Source organism: Schistocerca cancellata, chromosome 3 (assembly GCF_023864275.1).
Source record: "Schistocerca cancellata isolate TAMUIC-IGC-003103 chromosome 3, iqSchCanc2.1, whole genome shotgun sequence".
Lineage (NCBI taxonomy): Eukaryota > Metazoa > Arthropoda > Insecta > Orthoptera > Acrididae > Schistocerca > Schistocerca cancellata.
In genome coordinates this window covers 589,932,458-589,949,523 of record NC_064628.1, presented here as the reverse complement: position 1 = coordinate 589,949,523, position 17,066 = coordinate 589,932,458, and the positions used below count along the sequence as shown (strand labels likewise).

General features: G+C 43.9%; 1 protein-coding gene across 1 annotated transcript in view; it reads right to left on the bottom strand.

The window, feature by feature from the left end:
- Window positions 1–17,066, bottom strand: part of LOC126176443 (echinoderm microtubule-associated protein-like CG42247) — a 349,669-nt gene that overhangs the window by 174,928 nt on the left and 157,675 nt on the right. Inside the window, exon 6 of the mRNA XM_049923600.1 lies at window positions 5,733–5,877. Coding sequence (XP_049779557.1) covers window positions 5,733–5,877 — 145 coding nt within the window. The remainder of the gene's footprint in view (window positions 1–5,732; window positions 5,878–17,066) is intronic.

Sequence of the window (17,066 nt, the reverse complement as noted above, 5' to 3'; positions counted from 1 at the left end):
ACTACTAAATTGTGATCTGATTCTATATCTGCTCCTGGGTACGCCTTACAATGAGTGCCTGATTTTGGAATCTCTGCTTACCATGATGTAAGCAAGTGAAGGTCCTCCTCTTGTGATGTCTGCACAGAGTATTCGCTATTACTAGCTGAAATTTATTGCAGAACACATTGCTATTACCGAGCCCATATTCGCCCGTAAGCCTTCCTTTTACTCCTTCCCCTACAACCGCATTCCAATTCCTCATAACTATTAGATTTTCGTCTCCTTTACGTACTGAATTATCTGCTCAATTTCCTCATACACTTTCTCTGTCTCTTCATCTTTAGGTTACGATGTCAACATGTATACCTGAGCTATCATTGTCAGTGTTGGTTTGCTGTCGATTATGATGAGGACAGCCCTATAACTGTTCATAAAAGCTCACTCTCTGTTCTAGCTTCCTATTTGTAACGAATCCTAGTCCCGTTATTACATTTTCTACTGCTGTTGATATCACCCTACAATCATCTCACCAGAAATCCTTGTCTTCTTTCCATTTCACTTCACTGACTCCCACTATATCTGAGCCTTAGCATTTCCCTTTTCAGATTTCGTAGCCTCCCTACCACATTCTACGCCGTGACTCGCAGAATTTTATCTTTTCGTTGCTTATGCAATTTTTTTCTCATGGTCACCTCCCCCGTGGCAGTACACTCTGGGAGATCCGAATGGGGTACTAGTCCGAAATCTGTTGCCAATGGAGCAATCATCATGACACTCTTTTAACTACAGACTGCATGTCCTGTGGATGCACATTGTGTGTCTTTAATGCAGTGGTTTCCATTGCTTTCTGCATCCTCATGCCGTTGATCATTGCTGATTCCGCTCTTAGGGGCAGTTTCCCATCCTAAAGGCAAGAGAGTGCCCTGAACCCCTGACTGCTTCTCCGCCATCTCTGACAAGGCCGTTGGCTGAATGATGGTGACTTCTTATGCCAGACGTCTTCGGCCGCCATTGCTGATGATTTTTATTCGAAATTTAAGGGATGGCGGGGTTCTAACAAAGGGCCGAGGACGCTTTGGTTACCAATCAGAGACGCTACCGCTAGACTGCAGTGCATATTTCAGCTAGATCATTTTAAACTGGAGTATATTTTCCTTTTGTGTGCTCCGGTAGGAGCATTTTTCCGCTGGTTCTTTCTTTTTCCCTGTAACAGCGGGGCGCGTCACTCATATATTGTACTTGCAATAACTGAACACTATTTCTCCTTTTTTCAGTCTAAGAAAGGTAAAAATTTAAAATTGAAGTGATTTTCCTCTGATGGGCTCGACCCACGACCATCGGATTCCGTTCTTCCCTCTTTCTGCTGCGCCAGCCACTGCGTGGAAGCTATACTAACGTGTATGGCTCGTGCTTCGGCCGACCTGCGCGAAATGGACATTTTCTTTAAACGCCTGGCCATTCGGAGCCCCCACTTTTGTCAATTTCATGTCTGACCACGCCATCCATATAACTAAATTTGGACGAAATCAGTGATAACGAGTAGCCTCGGTCCCCTTATAAGATAGATTGTTGCGTGTTTTCTATCTGTCCTTTTACAGTTTTGTATTTATTTTTGATATAATATTTCTTGCCCCCTTTATTGTAAGGTTGGTGACATTAAAAGGGGCAGGTTATTTTACCGTTTCTTTTATTGTGTTGGATACTAAGTTTAGCATTTTGTTATACTGAGCGCTAAATACTATACTTATATGGTCTCGTGTATGTTCTCAGAGTTGTTGGAACTGGTAAATGAATTATTTAAGAATTTTTGAGTATTTACACCCGCACAACCCCTAGTCACTTTCTACTTCCACCGTTTCCTTCACTACAGCAAAAATACTCAGAAAAATATACCTAAGCAGACTACGAAATGTTTCTCGGTGGAGTTCAGGTTCACTCTAATATGAGATAAGAAACAAGTACTCACACACGTACAGCATATGAGGTTGTCCCAGAATGTGCAGCTACATTTCCAGCAAACACACATTTTCGATTTGTCGAACTACTCTCTCTTTCTCTCTCTCTGTTTGGTTGGTTGATTTGGTGAAAGAGACCAAACAGCGAGGTCATCGCTCCCATAGCTCCCATCTCTCTCTCTTCTCTCTCTCTCTCTCTCTCTCTCTCTCTCTCTCTCCCTCCCTCTCTCTCTGTCTCCCTTCCCCCCTCCCGTATCGTATGAAACAGCTACACTGTACTAATATACACACTAAACGATGCACCACGAGGAAGTTATCCGAATGGAACTGAAATCGGTAGACGTTATGTACATGTACAGACAAACAAATTATTACAGTTTCAGAAAAGTTTGATTATTTACTCAAGAGAAAGAGCTTCGCAAACTGAGCAAGTGAATAATGCGTTGTCCACCTCTGGCCTTTATGCAAGCAGTAACTTGGCTTGGTACTGATTGATATAGTCGTTGCACGTCCACCTGTGTGATATCGTGCCAAGTTCTCGCTGCCAGTAACGCTATAAACGTTGTCAATCGAGAAGAGTTTCGGCGACGTCGCTGGCCAAGGTAGGATTTGGCAAGCCGAAGACGTGCAGCATAAACTCTCGCCGTGTGCAGACGGGCGTTGTCTTCCTGAAATGTGGGCCCAGGATGGCTCGCCATGAAGGGCGACAAAACGGGGCGAAGAATATTGTCGACATACCGCTGTACCTTAAGAACGCCGCGGATAACAACGAAAGGGCTCCTGCTGTGAAATGAAATGGCGTCCCAGACCATCGCTCCTGGCTGTCGGGTCGTATGCTGGGCGACAGTCAGGTTGGGATCCCACCACTGTTCGGGACGTCTCCAGACACTTCTTCGGCTGGAATCTTATTGACTGGTTTAGAACTGTCTTTAGTGATGAGTCTCACTTTGAACTAAGTCCGCATGACCAGCGAAGACGTGTCTCGAGACGCTCTGGGCGGTGGCGAGATACCTACACGACTGTCTCCCGCTACGGCCCGCCAACCTGGAGTGATGGTCAAGGGTGTCGTTTCATTTTATAGCCGAACCCTTTTTGGTTGTCATCCGCGGCATCCTTGCAGCGCAGCGGTGCGTTAACGATATTTTGCGCCCTCTTTTCTACATCTACATTTATACTCCGCAAGCCACCCAACGGTGTGTGGCGGAGGGCACTTTACGTGCCACTGTCATTACCTCCCTTTCCTGTTCCAGTCGCGTATGGTTCGCGGGAAGAACGACTGCCGGAAAGCCTCCGTGCGCTCTCGAATCTCTCTAATTTTACATTCGTGATCTCCTCGGGAGGTATAAGTAGGGGCAAACAATATATTCGATACCTCATCCAGAAACGCACCCTCTCGAAACCTGGACAGCAAGCTACACCGCGATGCAGAGCGCCTCTCTTTCAGAGTCTGCCAATTGAGTTTACTAAACATCTCCGTAACGCTATCACGCTTACCAAATAACCCTGTGACGAAACGCGCCGCTCTTCTTTGGATCTTCTCTATCTCTTCCGTCAACCCGATCTGGTACGGACCCACACTGATGAGCAATACTCAAGTATAGGTCGAACGAGTGTTTTGTAGGCCATCTCCTTTGCTGATGGACTACAGTTTCTAAGGACTCTCCCAGTGGATCTCAACCTGGCACCCGCCTTACCAACAATCAATTTTATATGATCATTCCACTTCAAATCGTTCCGCACGCACACTCCCAGATATTTTACAGAAGTAACTGCTACCAGGGTTTGTTCCGCTGTCATATAATCACACAATAAAGGATCCTTTTTTCTATGTATTCGCAATACATTACATTTGTCTATGTTAAGGGTCATGGCAAGCCATCGTGGGCTTACATTTCGAAAAGATAATGCCCTCCCGCACACTTTATACAGCTTGTCTCTATGCTGGCCCGACCTCACCTTGGCCAACAAGGTCACCGGATCTCTCTCCAATTGAGAAGTTTGGAGCACAATGTACTGGATCCCCCAACAAGGTCGGAATTTTGACGACCTAACGCGCCAATTGGACAGAATTTGACACTATATCCTTCTGGAGGACAAATATGTCAATCAGTGCCAAGCCGAATAACTGCTTGTATAAAGGCCAGATGTGGACCAACGCATTATTATAAATAAACTGGAAGCAGTCTTGATCGCTTAAGTTTTTTAATGGTAACCGCATTCGATCTTTTTATCAGACCAACTTCGGACGTACAATAAACAGGAATTGATATGAACATATAAAGGACGAAATCATATATTCATCTAGCAGTAAATAACGCTGATATACCACTGCCGGAGGCGGTGGCGCATGGCAGTTCTCTTGTACTTGTACTACTGTGGCTGGTGGTGTACTGCACGTGAAGAACACCAGCCACTAATTAAGTACATGAACCCCGCCCACCGCCTCCGGCATTACGTCATGGATAGCCAATCACGTAAGTTGCATTTCTGCCGCTTAAGAAAGTAACGTGGTAGTTACTTTAAGTCATTATTACCATCTATAGGACTTATAAAACACGTTAAAATCTTATAGTTTATAAAATATAGTGTAAAAAGGTAATTACTGCGACCTAAACAGTGTGGCCCTCTATCATGTACTGTTACCGGCAAACGCAAAGATGATGGCAACGACGCCACTGTAGTAACCATGGCTACCTACTCGTCTTACTAGGGCCAAGGATTATAGCAAGGATGCCGCTCTAGTAACCATGGCTACCTACTCGTCTTACTAGGGCCAAAGAGGCTACCTGTTGAGAAAGCGTCGTGGTCGCTCTAAGGTTGCCAGGGAGACCCAACGAAGGTCGGTCAGTACATGATATGAGTAAGTGATACGCACATGAGTTCCTGTTAGCATTAAAATTTTAATTGAAAGACATCTCGTCAAAATAACTTCTAAAATGTTACGTCTGATATGCGATATCAGTAGTGGAATTTTACAGAAATTTTATAAACTAGGAGCTATATTACCGTTACGGTCGTTGGTCTGCATAGGATGCAACGTGATGGTTATCATGAGCGTAAAATTAATGACACTGTTCCAATAATGATGGGCAGGGCTTCATGTACTTAATTAGTGGTTGTCGTTCTTCGCCTTGCAGTACACCACCAGCCACCAGCCAGAGGACTGGCACGCGCCACCGCCTCCGACAGTCATTCATGGTACATCAGTGTTATTTACTGCTTGATGAATATATGAGTTAGTCCTTTACATGTTAATATCAATTCCAGTTTGTTGTAGGTCCGAAGATGATCTGATAAAAAGATCTAAACCGGTCACCATTAAAAAAAATTAAGCGATCAAGACTGCTTCCAGTTTATTTATAATAATTACAGATCGCTGTTTTCCTATATAAGAACTATGTTCTTTAAGGGGGGTAGGACGTCAAACGGGCAGACTTGGAGCAGGAGAGGCACCACAGGACATTTTAATTTCCACTGTCTACACTTTTACAAATAAATTTATAAAACTTTGTCAGCATGACCAGCAAGGAGTCAGGATTCACCTCCCTTAAAATGTTGAACGCATTATTGACTTGCTCAATTTGTGATGCTATTTCTCTCGACTAAATCACCCAAGTTTTCTGAAATTCTAATGATTTATTTGTTTGTACACGTACGAGTACATCACATCTACCGATTTCCGTCCCTTTCGGATAATTCCTTCATGGTGCGGCTTTTTTTTTCCACAACTGTTGCAGGCACCCAGCAGGCAGACGCAGCGCCCCTGGTGCTGGCCAGGCGGTCGTGCAAGGATACACCCAGGCGAGCTGGAGGCGCTTCTCGGGCGGCGCGGTGTCGCTGGGCGGGTGGTGCAGCGGCGGGTAGAAGGTGCGCCGCATCCCGCGGATCGTCACGCGGATCGGCTCCTCCTTCAGCACCTCCAGCAGCGTGTAGTCGGACACTGCAACACGCACGTAACCTCACTGCAGTCGCACCTCCCCAAAACGCCGCTGGAAACTCACCATGGTGACTCACGTGTGTGGGCCAATCGGTTTCTAATAGTTACTGTGTTTTTCTATTTGAAGTATAGTGCGGTAGCCTTGTTGGAAATTGGTTAGAAAAAATCGAGTAGTACTGAAACGTTACTCGTCCGCCCTCGGAGCTTCTCTAGGCTCAAACGATGTACAACTCGGTGCCGCGACAAGAATCCACAAACTCTCAGAGCTGAGTTGCGACAAATTGCTCCACAGATTGATCTGTAAACGTTTATTGTCGAAAATAATTAATTCTCTACGCTTATACGCATGTAAAATCAGTTTAAATGTCCGCCCCAATAGCTGAATGGTCAGCGCGTTGGAACACCATGCATGGGAGCCCGGGTTCGATTCCCGGCTGGGGGTGGGAGATTTTCTCCTCTCAGGGCCTGGTCGTTGTGCTGTCCTCATCATCATTTCATCCCCATTGTCGACGCATAAGTCGCTCAATGTAGCGTCGCACTCAATAAGACTTGCACTTGGCGGCCGAGCTTCCCACCTGGGAACTCCTGGCCACTGATGCCATACGATCATTTCCATTTGCATCAGTTTAAAGGCGATGTTGTTTGTATTAGGTGAAGGACTGAACTTTGCAACTACACCAATAGGACAACTTTCAAAAAAATTTGTGAGTAGTGTTGAAGAAGCGTGTAACGTTTTTTTTATGTTACAGAAGAAATAAGAAGGAAAACGCGCTTTTGAAAATTCCTCCTGTACGCAGCAACTTACACTTCACAGGAAGAAATGCACTACTAGTTATGTCAAACATCAAGGACTTCCACTACCTAAAATTTGACAGCAGTAACATACATGACCAACTGTGTACTATGTTGTAGGAATTATTTCAGATCCTATCGTCTTAACTGACAAGCCTGTCATTGTTATAGAAGTGCATAATATAAGTAGACTTATATTGCTGTTATTTATGCACAGTCATCATTTTGAAGAAATCGATTCACATGCAGTTGTTTGTTTCTCTATATCGGACGCCACTGATGATAGGTTATGAACCCAAGAACTGGTTTTGGCAAATAAAACCTTTCTAGTGCAGCTCTTGGTGTACAGAAGATTTCTTATAATGTACAGGGCGGCCCATTGATAGTGACCGGGCCAAATATCTCACGAAATAAGCATCAAACGAAAAAACTACAAACAACGAAACTCGTTTAGCTTGAAGGGGGGAAACCAGATGGCGCTATGGTTCGCCCACTAGATGGCGCTGCCGCAGGCCAAACGGATATCAACTGCGGTTTTTTAAATAGGAACCCCCATTTTTATTACATATTCGTGTAGTACGTAAAGAAATATGAATGTTTTAGTTGGACTACTTTTTTCGTTCGGTGATGGATGGCGCTGTAATAGTCACAAACGTATAAGTACATGGTATCACGTAACATTCCGCCAGTGCTGACGGTATTTGCTTCGTGGTACATTACCCGCGTTAAAATGGACCGTTTACCAATTGCGAAAAAGGTCGATATCGTGTTGATGTATGGCTGTTGTGATCAAAATGCCCAACGGACGTGTGCTATGTATGCTGCTCGGTATCCTGGACGAAATCATCCAAGTGTCCGGACAATTCGCCGGATAGTTACGTTGTTTAAGGAAACAAAGTGTTCAGCCACATGTGAAACCTCACCCACGACCTGCTACAAATGATGATGCCCAAGTTGGTGTTTTAGCTGCTGTCGCGGCTAATCCGCACATCAGTAGCAGACAAACTGCGCGAGAATCGGGAATCTCAAAAACGTCGGTCTTGAGAATGCTACATTAACATCGATTGCACCCGTACCATACTTCTATGCAGCAGGAATTTCATGGCGACGACTTTCAACGTCGTGTTCAGTTCTGCCACTGGGAAAAAAAGAAATTACGGGACGATGACAGATATTTTGCACGCGTTCTATTTAGCGACGAAGCGTCATTTACCAACAGCGCTAACGTAAATCGGCATAATATGCACTATTGGGCAACGGAAAATCCACGATGGCTGCGACAAGTGGAACATCAACGCCCTTGGCGGGTTAATGCATGGTGCGGCATTATGGGAGGAAGGATAATTGGCCCCCATTTTATCGATGGTAAGCTAAATGGTGCAATGTATGCTGATTTCCTACGTAATGTTCTACCGATGCTACTACAAGATGTTTCACTGCATGACAGAATGGCGATGTACTTCCAACATGATGGATGTCCGGCACATAGCTCGCGTGCGGTTGAAGCGGTATTGAATAACATATTTAATTGACAGGTGGATTGGTCGTCGAAGCACCATACAATGACCTGCACCTTCACCGGATCTGACGTCCCCGGATTTCTTTCTGTGGGGAAAGTTGAAGGATATTTGCTATCGTGATCCACCGACAACGCCTGACAACATGCGTCAGCGCATTGTCAATGCATGTGCGAACATTACGGAAGGCGAACTACTCTCTGTTGACAGGAATGTCGTTACATGTATTGCCAAATGCACTGAGGTTGACGGACATCATTTTGAGCATTTATTGCATTAATGTGGTATTTACAGGTAATCACGCTGTGACAGCATGCGTTCTCAGAAATGATAAGTTCACAAAGGTACATGTATCACATTGGAACAACCGAAATAAAATGTTGAAACGTACCTACGTTCTGTAGGTTAAAAAACCTACCTGTTACCAACTGTTCGTCTAAAATTGTGAGCCATATGTTTGTGACTATTACAGTGCCATCCATCACAAAGCGTAGAAAGTGGTCCAAATAAAATATTCATATTTCTTTACGTACTACACGAATATGTAATATAGCCAGCCGGTGGGGCCGTGCGGTTCTAGGCGCTTCAGTCTGGAACCGCCTGATAGTTACGGTCGCAGGTTCGAATCCTGCCTAGGGCATGGATGTGTGTGATGTCCTTAGGTTAGTTAGGTTTAAGTAGTTCTAAGTTCTAGGGGACTGATGACCACAGATGTTAAGTCCCATAGTGCTCAGTGCCATTTCAACCATTTTTTTTTGAATATGTAGTAAAAATGGGGGTTCCTATTTTAAAAATCGCAGTTGATATCCGTTTGACCTATGGCAGCGCCATCTAGCGGACCAACCATAGCGCCATCTGGTTTCCCCCTTCAAGCTAGACAAATTTCGTTGTTTGTTGTTTTTTCGTTTGACGCTTATTTCGTGATATATTTGGCCCGGTCACGATCAATGGACCACCCTGTATACCTGAAAGTTGTGGAGCATGGAGCACCTAGCAGTGAAGATTTTAAGTCAGTTTTTTTTTAAAAAAGAAGAATAGTTTGACTCGGAAACAGTAAAATGACTTTAAAACACCTACATTCGATTTACTTTCAGTGATTATTGTACTTGCTATTTTCCTTCAGTGGTGTTCCAGTATCGTTTAGATATCTATATATTAGGAATAACTGTGCTGTAATGTAGATATTGATTTCTTTAACGAACTGTTCTTAATGAGAAATTTTTGCTTTCACATGATCGACTGTATTTTGCAATTCATGCTGTTGAATTATGTATTGAATGATGTAGCAGAAATTTAGAGTCTGATAAGAGCCGGTATTGAGGAGATGCTTTTCTTTCTTTCTAAGGAAAATCTGCGATACTAGCATTATTTTTCAGGTTATAACAGCGCTTGATAATACAGACAAGCATTACGTGAAAAAAGGGTTTTTCTATGAAGATTTCTTACTGTGTGTCAAAATGACTCATGACTCGGAACGAGAGGTCAGTGTTCTCCTGTTAAAGAGTACGGGTGATCTACATAAAGCCTCCCTCTTTCCTCCCCACAGCCACGCGTTTAGCAGCATACTTACTAAAGCGTTACAGAGACATTTTCGTGTTTATAGTCACTGTGAGAGGTTTGCGCGAACTCTTGCCGCAGGGCCAGGAACAGGATACGGCGCATTTGCGACAGCTCGGGCCGCCTTGGGGTGTCACGTAGTGGGTTTTGAGCGGCGTGCTTCCGGATGGGCGCCGTATATATTTCGGCGCTATCGCGGCGCTAATGTATGCATCATGTCCGCCAGCTATTCCGGAGGCAGGCGGTCACGCCACCGCGCAGACCGAGCCCCGCGCGTGGCCGCGACGCGAGAACCGTCTTCTGGCAGGCGTGCCCTATTGGATCATGGAAACTGCTGCATTACTCGCACGAACTCTGAGCCTGCGAAGCGCAGAGTGTTCGTGGAGCACGTGTACTACAGCGATGCGATGTTAACACTTTTAAGTTCTTTTGCATACACAGTTGGGCTCACTTAGGTGTAGAGTATGACCATCTCGTTCTATAAAATATCGCTGCTTTTTTTCGAGGTATTAAGTCAAGTGACCCTCGAAAATTCTCTCTAAAATTGCTGTCCACACTTTCTGCACCGCGAGGGCTCTTTTTGTTGCTTCGTAATGGCTAATGTGTAAAAAGGAAGGATAGCGTGTCCTGTCGACGACCTGGTCGTTAGAGACGGTGCACAACATCGAATTCTGGAAGGATGGGCTAACTACGAGAGTTAGAACTTAAATAGTGGCAAATATTTGTTCACAACCGATACAAAATACACTACTAGCCATTACAATTGCTACACCAAGAAGAAATGCAGATGATAAACTGGTACTCATTGGACAAATAACTGACATGTGATAACATTTTCACGCAATTTGGGTGCATAGATCCTGAGAAAACAGTACCCAGAACAACCACCTCTGGCCGTAATAACGGCCTTGATACGCCTGGACATTGAGTCGAACAGAGCTAGGATGGCGTGTACAGGTACAGCTGCCCATGCAGCTTCAACACGATACCACAGAACAGGCTCTGCTAATGGTATACTACTCCTTCCACATCGCTGCCAACGGGTTCTACACGACGCTGGTGACTGCTTTGAAGGACAGTAACAAGTGCAAACATATAACTCGTTTGTATCGGTTGTGAATAAATTGTTCCCACTATTTAAGTTTCAACCGTCGTATAATGACATTCACCTTAGTTAGGGCAACCACAGAAAACGTGAACACGTATGTCCGTGCGTGAATTAGAGACCATCTTCATAACAAATCCATTGCCCCACCACTGCGCCACCTCCTCCGGTGGCTAACGTGAGTAGTGCAGTCGTCTAACCATTGTGTCACACTCATGTTCAATAGACCACACTGTAAAACTGTGTAAGCATGTAAACATTACAAGAACATTAGAGCGATTTTTTTTCTTCTCGGTGGTCATCACTGCATCGATATATTTGAGGAAAGGCGTTATTCTACCAGGCCGTATTTTAAAATACTTTATTCCACACTACAGGTTTCCTACACGGTACATTTCCATGTGCATCTACAGCAATAGATGTGGACATCGATGTTATTCACAAAGACGCATAGCGTGCGATTTTTTTACAAGGACGATGTATCTATATCTACATCCATATTTCTCTTATTTTATTACGATGATCATTTCTCCGTAAGCAAGTGGGCGTCAACAAACTATTTTCGCATTCCGAGGAGAAAATCGATGATCAAAATTTCGTGAAAAGTTCTGTTGCAACGAAAAACACTTTTCTTTTTAATGATTGCCACGTCTACTGGCGTGTCATGTCCGTGACACACTCTTCGAGGTTCGACAGCATACAAAACGAGTTGCTTTCCTCTGAACTGTTTCGATGTCTTCCAGTCAGTACACATCTGTTGCTGTGGATATACTTGAAAATGGACCATGTCTGAAACTAACAAAAATCAAATGGTTCAAATGGCTCTGAGCACTATGGGACTCAACATCTTAGGTCATAAGTCCCCTAGAACTTAGAATTACTTAAACCTAACTAACCTAAGGACATCACACACACCCATGCCCGCGGCAGGATTCGAACCTGCGACCGTAGCAGTCCCGCGGTTCCGGACTGCAGCGCCAGAACCGCTAGACCACCGCGGCCGGCCTGAAACTAACAGTGCAGAATAAAGCATTTTGTCTTTCTTCAGATTAGTGGGAGTAATGTGTAACTGAAAATCGTGTCGGTAGGATGCCGAGCAATCAGTGTCAACTGAATAGTCACTAATGACGATTTCACATCTACAACCGATAGTTCCTCCATGAATAAAATCATTCTCTAGTGGTAGGCGACGCCATTATAAAACAATACACTGTACCACAGACGTTTTGACTGTCTTCAGAGCAGTCTACTAACGGCGACTAACTGCTGCGGTTGTCTCCCCTATATACCGTCTTATTTCGGTTACTAGATGACTACTGATCTCACCTTCTGTGATCCCATTGGATACTTCGAACTGAAGATCCTTATAAATCGGTGGCTGTTGGTAGGGCTTTTCCTGTGCTACTATGCAAGCAGGCAATAGTGAATCTGGCACTTATACCCTGGACTAGTGTTTTCCTGCAGCGGGGCATCGATACCAAACTACTTGCTCCGACGCATTCTCTTCTATGCAAATGTACCATGGATATCTGCCTTACCAATGTTCTATAACCCAGTTAAACAAGGAAAGAATAAAGTTCATTCTGCCAGTAAGGAATTTCGATAGAACAATTTCGATACTACAATTTCGATACAACATAGCCCACTCCGGAGCCTCGTATTAATTCTGGAGAAAAAGAAGGGTAAATAAGTTCCTATATCTTCAATCTGTGGAACATCTTTCGCTGAGATAAATACCAGATTATTCACATGTTTACTGAAAGCTGTGGTGCAGCATATATATATATATATATATATATATATATATATATATATATATATATATATATATATATATATATATATATATATCACTCTAAATGCATCTACACGTGTCCAGTTATTAATCTAATGTGACTCTTGAAAAGTATAAAAAATAAATCTCGAAGAAAAAATTAAGATAAAATGCAACTAACGAGTGAAGTCCATGCCAGATGACAATTGAAAATATTGTCATAGGCTACAGACCTATTGGTTGTTGTTTAAATGTCTAGTGTGCTTATAGCGGTGAAACAGGAGAGAGTAATTAATTTTTAAAAAGTTTTACTTACCTTTGTGTCGAGTTGTTTCATAGCTTTTATACCGAGTCCTTACTTATCCAAAATAATTCAGAAGGGCACATGCTTGCCTGGAGACGGAGAGTTGACATTTATATACACCACTCCCTTCAAACATTGCTGCCTAAAGTTTGACAAAGGCGTGGGTTTTCCAGTACATTCTACTTCAGTTATACACAAGTATTGTTATCTGAAAGGATCAGGTTTTTGTTAGGTGCCTAAATGAAAAGAGTCCGTAGGAGATTGGGGTGGATGTTTTCAAACACACTAGGACAGCCGATTACAGCAATGAACTGATTGACACATAGTTAGCTTCCTTCCGCTGTGGTTATTCATTTAGCCAAGGGCCACGAATCGCAGTTCAATGCGTTCAACGAGTTACATTCTGAAATGTTTCATTTTAAATAAATGGTCTAGGAAATAGTCTAGACGTAATTATCACTGTAATGAAAGCGAAGTAGATTTTATGGGTAGGGAATGTTGTAAAGTGAACGGTTGGACGAAAATCCAACGAACTACTTTGCTAGGCTTCAAGAGATAGGAAGACTTGTCCTAATGATAGGGATAAAGATTATATTAGAAAATTTGCAGGAGCGACACGGGTGCCTACATAGGGATGCCGTGTAGCATGGAGAAGTCTATAAGTGGCTTTTATCCAAGAGTTGGTTTCAGATTCCCGCTTTATGCGGTAACTATGGTACGCTGCAGTCGGTCCATCAGCAGTTTTGAGCCCCAAGACTCACAATACGGTAAGAGAAAGTATGAAGATTCATGGCTGGCCTAATCTACGTTGGGTTAGTTATTTTCTACTGGCTTAAGTTAGAGGAGGGTGGTTCTTGATTCTGAAGCTACATGAAACTGGGACAGAAAGTGTAGGGCCAATCTGGAACTAAGAAAAAAGGGTACTGAAGACATCGGTCGTTTGGTCGGTAGATTTAACCGCTGTAGAGGTTAAAATAGTTATTTTCCGAGAATGTGGACAACTTTGAAAACGACCTCATGAGCAGCTAAATTCAGACATTATACTAGTTGATGTTTATAAAATGTACACTGGCAATGGCAAGCAAAGCGTTTCTGGAAAAGTCGAATTTCTTAACGTGGAATATAAATTTAAATGTTAATAAGTCTTTTAAGACTGCATTTGTCTGGAGTAAAGGCTTGTATTGAAGTTAAGAGTTGACGATAATCAGTTTAGACGAAAAGAAAATTGTGTCTATGAAATGTGGTGCTTAAGAAGAATGCTGAAGATTATATGAGTAGGCCATATAACCAATCAGTAGTGAGGAAGTACCAAATCGAACTGAGGGGACAAGGAATTTATGGTTCAACTTCACGAAAAGACGGTATCGGATATCGGTTGATAGGACGTGTTCTGAGGCACTAAGGAATCGTCAGTTTAATAGTGAAAAAGTGAGGAGGGGGGGGGGGGATTGTAAAGGGAGACCAAGGCTTGGCTACTGTAAGCAGGTTCAAATCAGTGTAGGCTGCAGAAATTAGGGAGAGGTGAAGAGGCTTACACAGGACAGTCTCGCGTGGAGAGCTGCATCAAATCGGTAGTAGGACTGAAGCCCACAACAACAAAGCAAAAACAACAACAACATGGCAAGTATAATTGAACTAGCAACCGACGCACAATGACTGCAAATGTTAAGAATACAACATTATATTAAAGTTGATTAGCTGAAGATAGAAACGTATTGATGTGTGAGACTGAAATATCAACGCTCCATCGAAAGTGACGTATGTTAATTTGTGGGTTTTATTTTGTTCTACTGTACCCATTATTTTTATCTGAAGAAATAACGGTTTTCGAAATTTTAGATTTTGCCTTTTTGGTAATTTGTGGGTACTTGGGGTTGGGAGGTATGGAGGGGGGGGGGGGGAGCAGATGCATTGCTTCCATTGCCTATCAAAGTTATTGAATTTCACAAGACTACGTCTTTTACATGAGTTAAGACAGAAAAATGGTGTTGATTTTAACTTAGGCACAGGAATACAAAACTACCATTTTCAAGACAACAATCCCATTTTACAAGGGTATATCTTTTAATATAGGCGCACAGAATTTTGGGTTATTTTCACAATAACGTTAAGTATAAAATTTTTCATTTAGGTTTTACAGATATTCGAGGTACCATCCACCGCACGCAAGGCAAACTTCCACACGATAATCAAACTCTCCCCATAGTGCTGAGAGCACATCTAGAGTCACTGCTGTTGCTATGCCGCGTCACAGTTCACCAGAAGTTGTTGGAGGAGGAGGCGGAAAGACGGAGCCTTTCACAAAACTCCCAAAAGGAAACACATACTGCGAGATCGGGCGATCTTGGAAACCAATGGTGAAATGCAAGATCAGAACGCCCCTTATATTGTAGGAGGTGCGGCGACGTGCACTACAGGAAAATCAAGCCGCACAGTTGCAACTGAACTGCACCTGTTGAAACGGAGAAAGCATAACACCTTTTGTTCCTGTGTTCTCGCCGTCTCGGCTCGACGCGGAGCGCAAACACGAGCTAGTTACATGCTGGGGGAACCTACCGACAACCACATGAACCGACATCTCACAACCAGCATCCAGGTAAGCATTTGGTTTCTATTCGTAAGTTAAAATTACCCCTACATTTCTATCTTTATTCATCGTTCCTCATGCAGATCACTCCGGAATGAGGATTCTTTGGCGTGCAAATCCCAGACTGCATTTTACACTGTCCAGTCACTTTAATGTGACCATCAAAAAACAGCGTAGACCCCTGCGAGGGAGAGAGTCAGTGAGGTTCTGGAAGATACCGCCACGGGTGTGGAGTTACGACGACTCCAGTACAGTTGCCAGCTACGCTAGGTTTCTCGGCTTAGGCTCCATGGCGCGAACAGCTCGATCAACGACGTCCCACAGACTCTCTATTGCATTTCTCCCAGGGAGTTTGATGGCAGTGTAGTGTGGGAAACTCATCCCAGTGCTATTCGAACTACGCACAGATGCACTACTGGCCATTAAAATTACTACACCAAGAAGAAATGCAGACGATAAACGGGTATTCATTGGACAAATATATTATACTAGAACTGACATGTGATTACATTTTCACGCAGTTTGGGTGCAGAGGTCCTGAGAAATCAGTACCCAGAACAACCACCTCTGGCCGTAATGACGACCTTCATACGCCTGGGCATTGAGTCAAACAGAGCTTGGATGGCGTGTACAGGTACAGCTGCCCATGCAGCTTCAACACGATACCACAGTTCATCAAGGGTAGTGACTGGCGTATTGTGACGAGCCAGTTGCTCGGCCACCATTGACCAGACGTTTTCAATTGGTGAGACATCTGGAGAATGTGCTGGCCAGGGCAGCAGTCGAACATTTTCTGTATCCAGAAAGGCCCGTAAAGGACCTGCAACATGCGGTCGTGTATTATCTTGCTGAAATGTAGGGTTTCGCAGGGATCGAATGAAGGGTACAGCCACGGGTCGTAACGGATCTGAAAAGTAACGTCCAGTGTTCAAAGTACCGTCAATGCGAACAAGAGGTAACCGAGACGTGCAACCAATGGCACCACATACCATCACGCCGGGTGATACGCCAGTATGGCGATGACGAATACACGCTTCCAATATGCGTTCACCGCGATGTCGCCAAACACGGATGCGACAATCATGATGCTGTAAACAGAACCTGGATTCATTCGAAAAAAATGACGTTTTGCCATTCGTGCACCCAGGTTCGTCGTTGAGTATACCATCGCAGGCGCTCCTGTCTGTGATGCAGCGTCAAGAGTAACCGCAGCCATGGTCTCCAAGCTGATAGTCCATGCTGCTGCAAATGTCGTCGAACTGCTCGTGCAGATGGTTGTTGTCTTCCAAACGTCCCCATCTGTTGACTCGGGGGTCGAGTCGTGGCTGTACGATCCATTACAACCATGCGGATAAGATGCCTATCATCTCGACTGCTAGTGATACGAGGCCGTTGGGATCCAACACGGCGTTCGTTATTACCCTCCTGAACCCACCGATTCCATATTCTGCTAACAGTCATTGGATCTCGACCAACGCGAGCAGAAATGTCGCGATACGATACACCGCAATCGCGATAGGCTACAATCCGACCTTTATCAAAGTCGGAAACGTGAT